This window comes from Eubalaena glacialis, chromosome X, assembly GCF_028564815.1.
Source record: "Eubalaena glacialis isolate mEubGla1 chromosome X, mEubGla1.1.hap2.+ XY, whole genome shotgun sequence".
In the NCBI taxonomy this organism is placed as follows: Eukaryota; Metazoa; Chordata; class Mammalia; order Artiodactyla; family Balaenidae; genus Eubalaena; species Eubalaena glacialis.
This window is the reverse complement of record NC_083736.1, coordinates 3983118-3998245: the sequence shown is the minus strand read 5'-3', so window position 1 is coordinate 3998245 and position 15128 is coordinate 3983118. Positions and strand designations below refer to the sequence as shown.

The 15128-nt window shown below is 39.8% G+C and overlaps 1 protein-coding gene across 2 annotated transcripts in view; it reads left to right on the top strand.

Moving 5' to 3' along the window:
* The window catches only part of LOC133081565 (neuroligin-4, X-linked), a 256189-nt gene extending 247146 nt beyond the window's left edge, over positions 1–9043 (top strand). For both annotated transcript variants that reach the window (XM_061177759.1, XM_061177758.1), the window contains one exon: positions 8111–9043. In XM_061177759.1, the coding sequence (XP_061033742.1) occupies positions 8111–8960 (850 nt within the window). In that variant the 3' untranslated portion in view covers positions 8961–9043. The remainder of the gene's footprint in view (positions 1–8110) is intronic.
* Positions 9044–15128: the final 6085 nt, after the last annotated feature.

The window sequence follows — 15128 nt, the reverse complement described above, 5'->3', positions numbered from 1 at the left end:
GGGTGGAATTAGGCCCCATACTGAGCCTCATGTAGCTCTAATGAGAGGATGTGGGGATGCCGGGGATGTGTAGGGGGTTAGCAGGTATCATTCTTTACAGTGATTCCAAATACTCTGGTGGGAAGTGGTTTCATGGTTTTGCAGTCTTAGGAAAAGTGTGGCATGTTTCTTGAGTGGAAAATATGTTGTACGGATACCCACTTTGGACCGTCCCATTTTACAAGTTTGACCTAAGAAAGACAGTGGGGGTATGGAGACGGTACAACCGTGCCGGGGAGAGATGCTTGTCTGTCCCCAAAAGTTTCTTTTTTCGACAAGTAGGTGATTGAGGTCACCTCAGCAAGCATTTTTAAGTAACCCCTGTTTATTAGATTCCTAGGGCTGCTGCAACAAAGTACCAAAAATGATGTAGCTTAAAACAACAGAAGTGTATTTCACAGTTCTGGAGGCTAGAAGTCCACAATGAAGGTGTCTGCAGGGCTGAGTTCTCTCTAAGACCCATAGGGGAATGTTTCCATGCTGCTTCTTAGCTTCTGGTGCTTTGCTGGCAATGTTTGGTGCTGCCTGACTTGTAGCTGCATCTCTCCAAGCTCTGTGTCTGTCATACCGTGGTGCTCTCCCAGCACGTCTGTCTTTATATGGCCATCTTCTTCTTTTTTATCTTTATTGAAGTATAGTTTATTTACAATCTTGTGTTAATTTCTGCTGTACAGCAAAGTGATTCAGTTATAGACGTATATACATTCTTTTTCATGTTCTTTTCCATAATGGTTCATCACAGGATATTGAGTATAGTTCCCTGTGCTGTATAGTAGGTCCTTATTGTTTATCCATCCTATATATAATAGTTTGCACCTGCTAATCCCATACTCCCACTCCATCCCTCCCCCACTCCCCTCCCCCTTGGCAACTACAAGTCTATTCTCTCTGTCTGTGACTCTGTTTCTGTTTCGTAGATAAGTTCATTTGTGTCATATTTTAGATTCCACATATAAGTGATATCATATGGTATTTGTCTTTCTCTTTCTGACTTATTTTACCTAGTATGATAATCTCTAGTTGCATCCATGTTGCTGCAAGTGGCATAATTTTGTTCTTTTTTATTTTGGCCATCTTCTTATAAGGGCACCAATCATATTGGTTTAGGAGTCCATCCTGCTCCAGTATGACCTCATCTTTTTTTTTTTAATTTTTATTTTTTGGCCGGGCTGCGCGGCTTGCGGGATCTTGGTCCCCCAACCAGGGATCGAACCAGTGCCCCCTGCAGTGGAAGCACAGAGTCCTAACCACTGGACCGCCAGGGAATTCCCACTATAACCTCATCTTAACTTGACTGACTACATCTGCAATGACCCTATTTCCAATAAGATCACACTGTGAGGTCCTGGGTGTTAGGACTTAATCATATCTTAATTTGAGGGGGAAACAGTTCAGTGCGTAACCCCTTTTAAAGGCAGGACCAATGCCCAGTTGTGTCATAGAACTCAGATAGGTAATGCCTGCCCTTGCAAAGCGTTGCCTTCTTTTGAAGCAAAAATACTCACAGGAGCGTTTCCCACATCATGGCCATGCCTATCGACTACATCACCATCCAAACCTATCATTAATTCCATAACATCTAAACACAAATCATGACTTACTTTTGTTAAAGCCACCTACTTTCTTTTTCTCTCACGTGTTTTGGGAATAAACTTTATATGATTTTCTTAAATGGAAAGCTAGGATCATTCATCATCAATTTAACTGAACCATTAAAGAAAACTACGAAATCCAAATAAAGCCATTAAATTCTCGTTAGCTGCTCTTGCCTGCCAAAGGCTCTGAGATGGATTTTCTCTTGTTTAAAAAAAAAAACAAAGAAAAATTAAAGGAAATTAATGTCATGAGATGGTAGAGAAATGCTAGCACCAAACCTGTAGGTCACCAGGACCTGTCAACGACTAAGTGAGGATTGAAAATGTTGAGTGTTCTTTAAAACGTTTTTTAAGATGTTGAGTGCTTTTTAATTTCATAACTCTATATTCCTAAAATCACTTTGCTTAGTGCCTGTGGTTCACGCCCCTCATTTGGGGAACACAGTGGTGGAGATGTAAAATAGCTTGGGCTTAATCCCTGGCCGAGTATACTCATGTGGCCACTAGTGGTGCGTGTTTAGGATACTTTTGGATTTCATAAAGATGCTAAAGTAGCAGATGGGGAAGGAATAAGGACTTAGCTTGGAGGAATAGCCGCCATCTGACCAGAGTCCATGTAGAGATCTCACTGTGGTAACAGGATATCGCTAATGGATGGCCTCGGATGTCAGTCTGAAAAATCTGGATTTATCCAAGCAGGAGCTCTTTTTATTTCTGTGGTCCATGTGGAGCATGGCCAAAATCATACTTGGGGATGTTAATGCAATGAGTTTTCACAACACATTTGAAAGGTCGTTGGAATGACTCAAATCATCTTTCTTTTTTTTTTTTTAATTAATTTTATTTATTTTTGGCTGCGTTAGGTCTTTGTTGCTGCACGCGGGCTTTCTCTAGTTGCGGCAAGCAGGGGCTACTCTTCGTTGCAGTGCACGGGCTTCTCATTGCGGTGGCTTCTCTTGTTGCAGAGCATGGGCTCTAGGTGCATGGGCTTCGGTAGTTGTGGCACGTGGGCTCAGTAGTTGTGGCTCACGGGCTCTAGAGCGCAGGCTCAGTAGTTGTGGCGCACGGGTTTAGTTGCTCCATGGCATGTGGGATCTTCCCAGACCAGGACTCGAACCTGTGTCCCCGGCATTTGCAGGTGGATTCTTAACCACTGCGCCACCAGGGAAGCCCTCAAATCATCTTTTAAGGAGTTACTCAGAACTTCCTCTAACCTGCAATGCAATGTGCAATTTCAAACGTAAGTCAGGAGGATCACATTTCAGTAGCTTATGGTTTAACAAAAAATGGGGAATTGAGCAAAGTCTAGTGATTTAGGTGTTTGCCAATGGATGATATGGCTTATGAGGTGGTTGCTAGTTATTCACTGATTGATTTTAAATAGGGTAGTGGCATGATCAGCCCTGTGTGGAGGAGGATTTCTTTGTCCCTAGGGGGCTGCTAAAGTGGTCCAGCTGAGGAGAATGAGGCAGTATGGTGCCAGTAAAGGAACAGCATGGGATCAAACCATCTCTCATGTCATTAAGGGTCTCATACCTTATCTGATGCCAACAAGGGAAGAGCATAGGATAAACTATCCCTGATGTCATAGTGTGAGGTGAGATGCTTAACTCTGCTCTCCAGAACACATACTCAGGCAATGACCCACAGAATATGATGGAATACACTTGAGTACCACCCACTGCTCCCTGTAAGCAGTACAGAGACAGGAGTTTGGTTATAAGAGTATCCTATCGTATGTCTAATCGCAACACATGGCTGAGAAGAAAGGATTACGTTGTGTCAGAACATGCTTTGCCGTGGTCGCTGGGTGGAACTTCACATCTGCTGCCCCTTGTAAACAGCACCCCGATGATCCTGACTATTCATACGTTTGCTGAGATGAGGTGAACACTGGGGCTTCTTTTTATATGACCAAAGCTAACAGTTCTGACCTTACATGTAGGCTTAAGTGTAGATATATCTGGTATGCCAATTTTTTGTTGTTGTTGTTAAGCACAGAAAACATAATGTGGGGATGGTGTGTGTGGTAGGCATGGAAGGAAGGAAGGAAGGAAGGAAGGATAGAAGGATGGAAGGAAGGAAGGAGGGAAGGAAGGAAGGATAGAAGGATGGAAGGAAGGAAGGATAGAAGGATGGAAGGAAGGAGAGAGGGAGGGAAGAAGGAAGGAGGGAAGGAAACAAAGAAAGAAGGAAAGAGGGGGAGGGGAGGGAAGGAGGAAGGAGGGAGGGAGGGAAGGGGAGCAGAGGAGGATGTGTTCGTCGCTAGGAGACTGTTTCAACAATCCAGGTGGGAAGACTAACCCAAAACAGCGCTGGGAAAGGACAGTGAAGCCAGGACATTAAGTATTAGGCTAGAAATAAGGCTACTTGGAGAGTTTTGATAAATGAGAAGTTATGTCTGGGAAAAATTAAAACTAATCCCAAGGTTTACGAATGATTACACAGATTTAAACTCTTTGTCACATCCAACCTCTTTGGGAATAGGTGGGAAGGTGTTGGTCCTGGCCACTCAGTAGAAATCAGGAGCTCATTGATCAAGGACCAATGCAATTTGGGTTCTGTGTGGGGAGAGGTGGATAAAATGGGTAGGATGAGGGTCTCTACAGAAGATATGGCTGTGAACAGTACCTTCATCATTCTGTATGGAAGGCCTCGGAGGCTCTTGGAATTCAGAGATGGGAAGGCCGTTGGCCGATAAGCCAATGTATATTATGTAAGAAAAGCAACATATATTCCAATATGTCGAAATACATTTGTGTAGGTCGAGTGGGTGGGATGACGTATTTTTCATTGGTTTTCAGATGCCATCTCTACTTTTGATTTTGCTCATATCCTGTGATTGATTTATATTTCAACTTTTGCTCAATCTTTGCAAAAATCAGGAAACAGACAGGAAAGATGGGTTAGACAGAGTTGCAGTCAAAGCCTGGTTTTAAAAGTGACCTTTATTGCCCCAGAGTATTTTAAGCTCAGTGAAGGAACATCTCTACCGGTTGTATAGGACGGACTGAACACATACTTCTTGGTGCGGGGGGTAGTTTTCTTCTTAGAGGTCTAGGGACAAATAGTCAGCCACGACATTGTTTTAGGGGTAAAGAAAACCTTATACCATCCAAAGGAGCATATCAGAGGGTTCACTGCTATTTTTAAAGAGATCATGTTACCCATCTCTCGCAAATAAAATGAACCACAAGACCTTGGAGACGCATTTAACCAATCCACTTCTAAGATGATATCGCAAATGAAATATGACAGGTGAAAATGTATGTTTAGGTGACGAGGAGTATGGATAGGTATTGAGGTTTTTACTAGAGAAAGAAGGTGTGTCTGTTTCATTCTCTCCTTAATCATTATCATCTTTAATTTTACTCGTGGGAATTAAAACACGCTGTGTGCTGAAGCAAAGTCTAAACAACAAGGCAGTGGTATCCCACATAGAGATCTTACTGTCTTTGGGGAGTTTGACAAGGGAAAATGATGAGCCTTTCATAAGCGCCGTGAGTTTATCTTGGTTTAAGGCTTCTGACTGTGCATCTCCAAGAGCTTTGATAGATTGTATCAGGCTAAAGCATACTTACCGGATTTTCAAAATCCTCTATTCTCTGAGAACAAAATAAATGTGTTTCCTTACCTTTCAAATGTACACCGAATTCCATAAAAAAAATTGATAAATATCCTACACGAACAGACAGTCTCTTTCTTAGATGCCCTCTCTTCAATAAAAGGTCAGTACAACTAAAAGACCCAATTCCGTGAAATCGGATCAATGCAAACATAGTATGAATCCTCACTCCCTTTCGTTGCTTTTAGAACAATAAAAATCGATGACAAATTTCTCCATGACAGATTCCAATTAAATAGGAATTTTCCAACAATGTATTTCAGAAGACTCAAATAAAAAAACATGAGGTGCTATATTAAATCCAACATTTTTCGAAAACATATAAGAATATAAAAATGAATTAAAAGCAGATTATTTTAAAGTATATAAATGTTTATAAATGAACACATAAATAAGAAAGCTCATAGTATTAAGACCTATAATTTTTTATATTTTATCATCTCACTAATAAGAGCACAGCAGTTAGTGTGTACTCAGTTACGTGGTAAAATTTCTCTGTCCTGCATACCACATATATAATCATATCTATGATCATATATATACCTATGCATCTATATATATATATGTGTGTGTGTGTGTGTATAATATGCAGTATGTACTGTTGTATACAGTATACTTTTATACAGTATATGCTATACACAGTGTATAATATACTGTATGCACTGTGGTATACAGTATATTTGATACAGCATATACTATATACAGTATATAGTGTACCATATATGCTATGATATACGTAGTATATTTTTATACAATGTATACTATATGCAGTGTACAGTGTACCATATATACTGTGGTATACAGTATATTGTTATACAGTATATACTATACACAGTGTATAGGATACTTTGATACAGCATATACTAGATACAGTATATGCTGTACCATGTACGCTATGATGTACACAGTATACTTTTAAACAGTATATACTATATATAATTTACAGTGTACCATATATACAGTATATTGTTATGCAGCATACACTATATCTAGTATATTAGTATACCATATATACTGGTATACAGTATACTTTTATGTAGCATATACTATGTAGAATATATAGTATTAGGTATATTCTGTGGCTATATACAGTATGTTATTTATAGTCCTCTCTCGCTAGCAATTTGTAAGTATTCTAATTTATGCATTGCAGAGAGGGATACTATTTATTGAGCTCTTACTACATGCCAGGAATACTGTAGTTATTATTTAACCTTTCTCACTTCCTTTCCATCCCAGTATTCTTATCCACTTTATAGATGAGGAAGATGAGGCTGAGAGAGGCTTAAGGATTTGCTCAAGATTTCACAGCTTGTAAAGAGGGAGAGATGCAGAACTTAATGTATGGAAATGATTTTGACAGCCTCAGACTGAGGGTTAAAGTCCTTCCTTTGGCAGATGCATCTGTTGGTCAAGTGCATCGTTTGCATCCTGCACACTACTTGGGAATGTCTGTAGACTTTAAGTCTTCCAGTGGGACCTTCTGGTTCCCCAGTCTTCTGATACATGAGCAAACAGGCAGTGGCTGAAGGCAGCTTCATAAAAGTGTTACCTGGAAAGTAGAAGTTAGAGCACCTGGAACAATAGATCTGAGCAAACTGGGTCTGCACATCGTGTATGAATGTTCAGTGTCAACTAGGTGACATTATGTCATGCACGATCTCACATTTTCCAAACCAGTACACATTAAGATGAAACCTGTTTTACAGCTCACTTTACCAAGCCTAGAAAAAAATGGAAGAAATGAGAATATGATATCTTTGCAGGGTGGGGGGAGGTTGTTTGTTATCTTAAAAGAGTTGGTTGCAAAGATGTTTCAAGTACCATGTTTTGTGGAGAATCTTTCAATTTTGATGATTCTCCTTCTGCCTGTGCCCACTTATGTAAATTATAGGAGACTTCTTAGGTTCATAGTTGCCATGCACACTTGAAATCTATAAAAACCCTCAATTTCTTGCATCGTGTGGTACTTTTCCTAAAATCCTTAACTCTGCATATCTAAAAGCACCGTCTTACCAAACTTCTTAAATCAACGGAATGTTGTTTGATCTTTACGTGACTCTGTCTTCAGGAGGTTTCCAAGTACATACATATTTCTCTTTCTGAGAGAGAACGAACAATTGATGCATAATTCTATTTATTAACATCTTGTAATTACAAAAGCCAGTTTTTATTTGATTTTTAACATACATTTTAGTTGTAACCGCAATATATATTCATTTACCTAAGAAACAATTCTTGAGGAAGAAAGAGAATGGCACAAATTTTGGACCGTAGCCTCTAAATCAGGATTTCTCAGCCTCAATACTATTGACACCTGGGACCAGGTACTTCTCTGCTGTGGAGGGGCTGTCCTGTGCCCTGGAGCATATTTAGCAGTCACCCTGGCATCTACCCATTCATGGCACCACCCTTCACTTATAACAACCAAAAAACATCTCCAGAAATTACCAGATGCCCTCTTGGGGGCAAATCACCCCTGGTTGAGATTTCTGACTCAAAAGTAGTTAAACTTGAAATGCTGAAAATTTTCCAAGACACATTTTTGGTTTCCTTCTTTATCATGGAAGATAATTGGATGCATTAAAAAAATGTAGAAGTGTTAGGAAAATGCTATCATACTGCCATCAGGAATTATTTTTAAAATAAAGGTAAGGGGATTTTAAAGAAAAGGCAAAATGGTAGCGCGTCGGGATTAAAACACCATGTATTTGTTGCTACTTGAGTACTTTGTGCATATCAATAAACACATGAGATTATCTGATTGTAATTTCATTGTATTTGATTAAAATTTACTTGGGAAATGTGGAAGAGTGTGACCTTTCTCTTTTTTTCTCCCTTCTGTCCCCAGTGATCCTAATCAGCCAGTTCCTCAGGACACCAAGTTCATTCACACAAAACCCAATCGCTTTGAGGAAGTGGCCTGGTCCAAGTATAACCCCAAAGACCAGCTCTATCTGCATATTGGCTTGAAACCCAGAGTGAGGGACCATTACCGAGCCACAAAAGTGGCTTTCTGGTTGGAACTCGTGCCTCACTTGCACAACTTGAATGAGATATTCCAGTATGTGTCCACAACCACAAAGGTTCCTCCTCCGGACATGACCTCCTTTCCCTACGGAACTCGGCGATCTCCTGCCAAGATATGGCCCACGACCAAACGCCCAGCGATCACTCCCGCCAACAACCCCAAACACTCCAAGGACCCTCATAAAACGGGGCCGGAGGACACCACTGTCCTCATCGAAACCAAACGGGATTATTCCACTGAGTTGAGCGTCACCATTGCCGTGGGGGCATCCTTACTCTTCCTTAACATCTTGGCGTTCGCGGCGCTGTACTATAAGAAGGACAAGAGGCGCCATGAGACACACAGGCGCCCCAGTCCCCAGAGAAATACCACAAATGACATCGCTCACATCCAGAACGAAGAGATCATGTCCCTGCAGATGAAACAGCTGGAACATGATCACGAGTGTGAGTCCCTGCAGGCTCACGACACGCTGAGGCTCACCTGCCCTCCAGACTACACCCTCACGCTGCGCAGGTCCCCCGATGACATCCCACTTATGACACCAAATACCATCACTATGATTCCCAACACACTGACGGGGATGCAGCCTTTGCACACGTTCAATACCTTCAGTGGAGGACAAAACAGTACAAATTTACCCCACGGGCATTCAACCACTAGAGTATAGCTTTGCCGTCTCCTTCCCCTCCCTCTGCACCTCCCCTCAGCCACATCGAAGAGAGAAAGAAAGAAGCAACATCTCCAAACAAGGAATGTTTGGCTTAAGTCAAAAAAAAAAAAAAAAAAAAAAAAGGGCAGCCACTGTGTCCTTGCAGACCCTTTCCATTGGCATTTCCCAGTACAACGAGATCAACTTCTGACCCTACGAAATGTGAAACGTATACATTGCTGTTACAATACTGCTTTAAGATCTCCACCATCCAGCAAACTTTAGTGCAACTAGGACATCGAAGTTTCAAGGACCTGGATGTTTCCAATGTGACCATAGAAGCTGACACTTCTGGAACTCAGCCGAGGACACATTTTTTTTTTTTAATTACAATTGAAATAAATAAATAAAAGTTCTTTTTGTGCCATACGACGGATGGCTCTACTTAAGTGAAGAAAGAATCTATGGGCTTCTACCCAGCATATGGAGCTGTAATCCAGAGAGAAGGAAAAGTAGAATTTTATTAAAATAAAAGAACTGACTATGCAGTTACATACGTAGAGTTCTGTGCCAAGAGATGTTTTGCCAGCCTGAACTCTATTTAAGAAACTTTGTAAAAATAAAAAAAAAAAATTGTATATAGCTGTGTGTTTAAACAAACACATGCAGAGAGAAAAACAAAAAAAACAAAAACAAAAAAAAGCTTTTATTGGTGTTTTCAGTTTGAAAGAGCTTTTAGCAAGATTGTGCTTTCCATTGTGGTCTGTATGTATATAAATCGATATATACATTAATCATATCACCTCTGTCTCCTCCAGGACAAAGGAGGATTTTCTTCTTAATTCCTTGTGGCCAACAGACATGGGGTTTTCTAACATGTTTCATTTGTAGGAGGATGTGATTGTCACACAGCGGACCTAGACCGTCTGTTCGACTAGGCTCTCTCTCCCCTTTTTGGGCTGGAAAGTGCATGCGACAGCATTCTTAGGAGACCGTTATTTTTAGGAAAACTTTTATTTTTGTGTGTTAAGGCTTCATGAAGTTGCAACCCCAGGATGGATCCCCAACGTGGAGCCTATTTAAAGCTTGTTGAATTAGAAACACGCACATGCAGAGTGACCGCGGGGGAAAAACAGAATACAAGTCTCGTTCTGTAGCTCTGGTTCTTTGAATCTGTTGAGGAAGAGTTGCTTCCCATCCCAGGGTCCTGCCAAAAAGGAAAAGAAAGCTTGTCTTTGGTAGGGCCAAGCTCTGCTGAGTCAATACAGCTCTGTATTCCCCAGCAGCTGCAGAAGGGTTTGGCTGATGAAATACCTGCTCAGCTTAGCTAATCAGATTGAAAGAGGGCATGTGTCTTTCCTTTCTGTTTAAGCAGTAAGTCCCTTATTTATCAGTAAGCAGGGATTTTTATTTTTTATATCATTTATGGGATAAAACATATGCTTGTCTGAAACTATTACCTTTTGTGGATTTGTGTATCAGTCACTGATCCATGAATATTACAGAGAGAAAACAAACAAAAGGATAGAACATTAAAAGTGCTTTTCATGGGTTTTCCGGGAAGTTAGGATGGCTTCACTGTCAAGATAACACACAGAAATATTCAGTCATTTTAAATTGGTGAGACAGGGATGAGAAGTTTGTCCCTCTGGCACTTTGTCATTTTCTCATCGTCCTTTTTAATTTTACTTAAGGAATATTTTGCAAGTGTCCTAAAGTGGAAGGAAAAAATAGTAACCATGGTGACTTTATGTTTTGTCTTTCAAAAAGTATTGCAACACCGGGAAATAGTAGCCAAAGATATTTGAAGATAATGTCTCTGGGCATGGTTCTCATGGAAACCCAGCATTAAATGTCTTTGCCAAGGTGGACATTCTCCACAAAGATAGTCCAAATCCCTTGTCTCTTTGTATAATCTTTGATTATTGAACCCCTAAACTAAAACTGTAGCAATGTCTATCGAAGTGTTTGAAAATGGCCCCCCTAGAAAAAGAGAGTTCTTAAAAAAATGCATACAGATCATCCAATAAATTCTGTTGTTCATCTTGGTTTAAGATGTGATTCTTAAACCAATAGTGATTCTCTGTATATACATATGTGAAATATAATCCCAACTTTGCATAGAGTGAAGCATCACTCCTGCAGCTAGAGGTGTCATGGGTACGATTTTTGTTCATCATTTTTTAAAGCTATTGTCAGGCCACTTCTGCAAGCTGTGTATTACCCCAGCTAAGCTACGACGAATAGGCTCTCCAGGAAACTACAAAGGACGTGATGCTTGGCACCAATGTGGGTCCGGTATGTTTGTAATGTGAATTCCAGTATTTGTTTAGTATTTCCAATTGTCTTCTGCTAGCAATATGCACAGTAATGTATCAGGCTTGTGACATTTGGATAAGGAAAAAAAAAAAAGTTCTTGTTAAGTGAATAACTTTAGCTTTTACAAAGGATTATGATCAAAAGCAATTTAATACACCTTAAATGATATTTCTACATGGAAAGAAGTTATAGAATCTTCATAGAGTTCTATGAGAATAAAATATACTTGCTATCTATAAAAAAGAGAAAAAAAATAAGAAAAAAAAACATAAGTTAAAAAAAACTTTCCTAGGCTTTTATTCTTGACCTTCACTGGCACGCAGGGTTTAATGGTTTCTTGGATTATTATTTTGCGATTTTGTTTTTGATTTTGCCTTAAGTAATGATAGAAGATATACATGGCTGGACACATATGTATAAACTTTTCAGCAGCATTTTTAATAATAAAATATCACAGTATTTTCTAATGCTTTGTGCAAATAATTACGCGTCCATTCTTTTTTTGTAGGTGGCCTATCATATTTATTTATTTTTCCTTCTTTAGATGTCTTTTTCACTTTAAAAACTAAGTGATATGTCTGACGTAGGTGATAAATGGCACACTCAATTGGTAATAGATCAGTTTCTTGTGGTTTGTCCTCGTGAACAAGTTTTGTGTCCCCGCTAGGGATTTTCTTCTGGCCTGACATTGGAGAAAGGCACTCTGGATGGTGAAACTCATAACAAGAAGATGTTTCCTGAAATGGAACATTTGGGTTTATTAACTTCAGCCACTGCTTCTTCTTATGTTGCTAGGTTTTGAGTTGTGTTTGTTGTCATGCCTTAAATCTTTCTAATAGAGAACCTTATTTGAGTAAGTCTCTGACAGCAAGAAATTTATTTGAATACAACTGGAGAGGCAGAAAATTACTACCATACCGATGAGACCTAACTTGTCCAGTCCTCACATGCACCTGGTCATTCCTTATCTTAACAGTCACGATAGCCCTAAAGGGCAGGCACCTGTATTATTTCTATTTTAAAACTGAAGATGTTGAGAATCAGAAACATTAAGCTACAAGGCAGCAACAGAACTCAGATTCAAAGGAAGATCGTGTGTTCAGAGCCCAAACTCTTCACCGATGAAGGATGCAGCGAAAATTTCTAACTCAAGTTCATGGATGTCATGATAATATTAGCTAATTATCAGATAAAGGAAAACAGCAAAGACTGTGAGTGCTATATTCAAACTCTGAATTTTTTTTTACATGTTGGACTCAGGTCGTTTGCTGAATGTGATGTACACAGGATATATATATACACACATATATACGTACATATTTATATATTACATACAAATAATAAATATATTAATAATATATTGTGTATTTATAATTGAATTATAAAAAATATTCAAATATATAAAGTATAATTATATTTTTATAATTATATAGATACATATATAATATATTATTAGCTATACTATATGAAACATTTATATACATTTGTATATAAAATAATATAATACATAATATACCATATATGTGATATAATATGTAATATATATTTTATATATTTAAAACATACATTTTATATTACACATATATTGCAGATATGTGTATATATCATATGTCATGTTATATATATGTATTATAATTCTAGTGCATATGAGTTATATTATCTCATACAAAATATGTGTTTATATACATGTAAACATTTAAATAACTTTTATAAATATGTAAATAATATTTCATGAATACATAAACATATGTCATATCTATTTAATGGAAATGCCATTTTCATAGATTTAAAATTAGATCTCTAGCAAATTTTTGAAAGAGGGGAGTCATTCCTTTTTTCATCATTTGATGCATTCTGAATGGCCATTCTGAATAACTCAACGAATGGTAAAAATGTGTGCATTCATTCATTCATCTATTTATTCTTTCTGCAAATGTTTACCAAGCTTCTCCATCACCCCATCTCTGTGCTGGGGCTTCTGTTAAAAATGAAAGAAGAAGCTCTCTCCATCCTAGGACTCCAAGTGGAGGGCAGGGAAGTACAGCCAGGGAACAGCAGTCGGTGCTGGAGATGGTACCCAGGGTGCCAGTGGGAGTCTAGACACAGCCCCTTAACCTCGTCTGCAAGGGGCGGGCAGTGCTCTGTAGGAAGCTACCCCAAACCACATCCCTCCAAGTACGTGGGCATCCACGCAGACAAACCAATGATGGTGGATGCTTCGGGAGGGCAGAACTCCACACCCTCAAAGTGAGAAGACTCGGGAAGTGTGGGGAACCATGGCTTTTTTTTTTTTTTTGTCCTGGCTGGAAAATAGAAGGTGTCACCAGGAAAAGTGTGAGGAATGAGGCGAGCAGCATCCAGTTGATAACATGCCTCAAATCACAAGGCATGCTGTGTGCACCTTGTCCTGAGTTCAAGCAGCGGACGGTAAAAGATGGCACAAAAGTGGTGTGAGCATATTTGCGATTTTTATCAGTGCTTCTCAAACGTTGTTGTTCCAAGGATGTGCCGACATCAGGCTACAGGGCAGATTCTGATCCAGCAGGTATTGTGTGGGCTGGAGTCTCTGCATCTTCAACAAGCCTGCAAAATGGTGCCAGCGTTGCTGGGTCCCAATTATCCCCAACTATTTTGGGGAGCGAGATTCGAGAGTGTTCCCTCCAAAAGCAGTTGTGGGGATGGTGTGAATGAAGTGGGGTGGCACTGGGTGCAGTGAAAGCAGCTGGGTAAGCAGATAGAGCAGTCTGTTTGAGAAATTAATTACTATCGTCCTTTCAGGGGAGATGGGACAGGGTAGGAATGATAAACCCAAAAAATAGATAGATAGATAGATTGATTGAATAGATGATTGACGGACAGATATAAAGGATGAACAGTTGGATGAATGGATGGATACAGATACATAGATTATAGATAAACAGATATATGAATGCTAGATGGATAATGATTGATTAATATAGAGACATATGGATGGATGGATACATAGACACATAGATAGTTGATAGAGATGATAGATGTAAGTAGGTAGGTAGGTAGATATAAATAGATGATAGTTGAGATAGATGATAGGTAGACAGATGGATAGATTTATGGAAAGAAAGAAGGAGGGAGGGATGGAAGGGAAGGAAGGAAGGAAGAGAGGAAGAAAGATTGGATAGATAGGTAGATAGATAGATAGATAGATGGAATAGTTTTATAGTTGCATGTTCCAGAAGTGATAAAGCACCACTATCAGAGATGACCAAGCCCATCTTGGTGGAGCTGAGTAACTTACATGCAAGGACGGTGAGTCATCTGGGTCATTTTTTGTGGTTGCACACTGTCCTTGTTTCCGTCTTATCCCCACGTGCTTGCGGACGACTTTCATCTCCTGTTACCTCAAATTATTTTTACGCAGTGGGGCCCATCCCACTTAGCCATTATCAGGCTAGTTACTAGCAGTCAGATGGCAGAGCTGTTTTTTCTTTCCCACAACTTCCTCCAAATGTACTCATCACCTCCCCTTTTCTGGACTGCCTGATTAGAAAAAAAAAAAATCTAGATTCTGCTAAGGGAGGAAAATGGTACTTTCTCTGCAGGTTCTTATCATCTTATTTAAAGAAATGGATATATAGGGGCTCCCCTGGTAGCACAGTGGTTAAGAATCCACCTGCCAATGCAGGGGACACGGGTTCGAGCCCTGGTCCGGGAAGATCCCACATGCCGCGGAGCAACTAAGCCCGTGCACCACAACTACTGAGCCTGCGCTCTAGAGCCCGCGAGCCACAACTACTGAGCCCACGTGCCACAACTACTGAAGCCCACACACCTAGAGCCTGCGCTCCGCAACGAAGAGCAGCCCCCGCTCGCCACAGCTAGAGAAAGCCC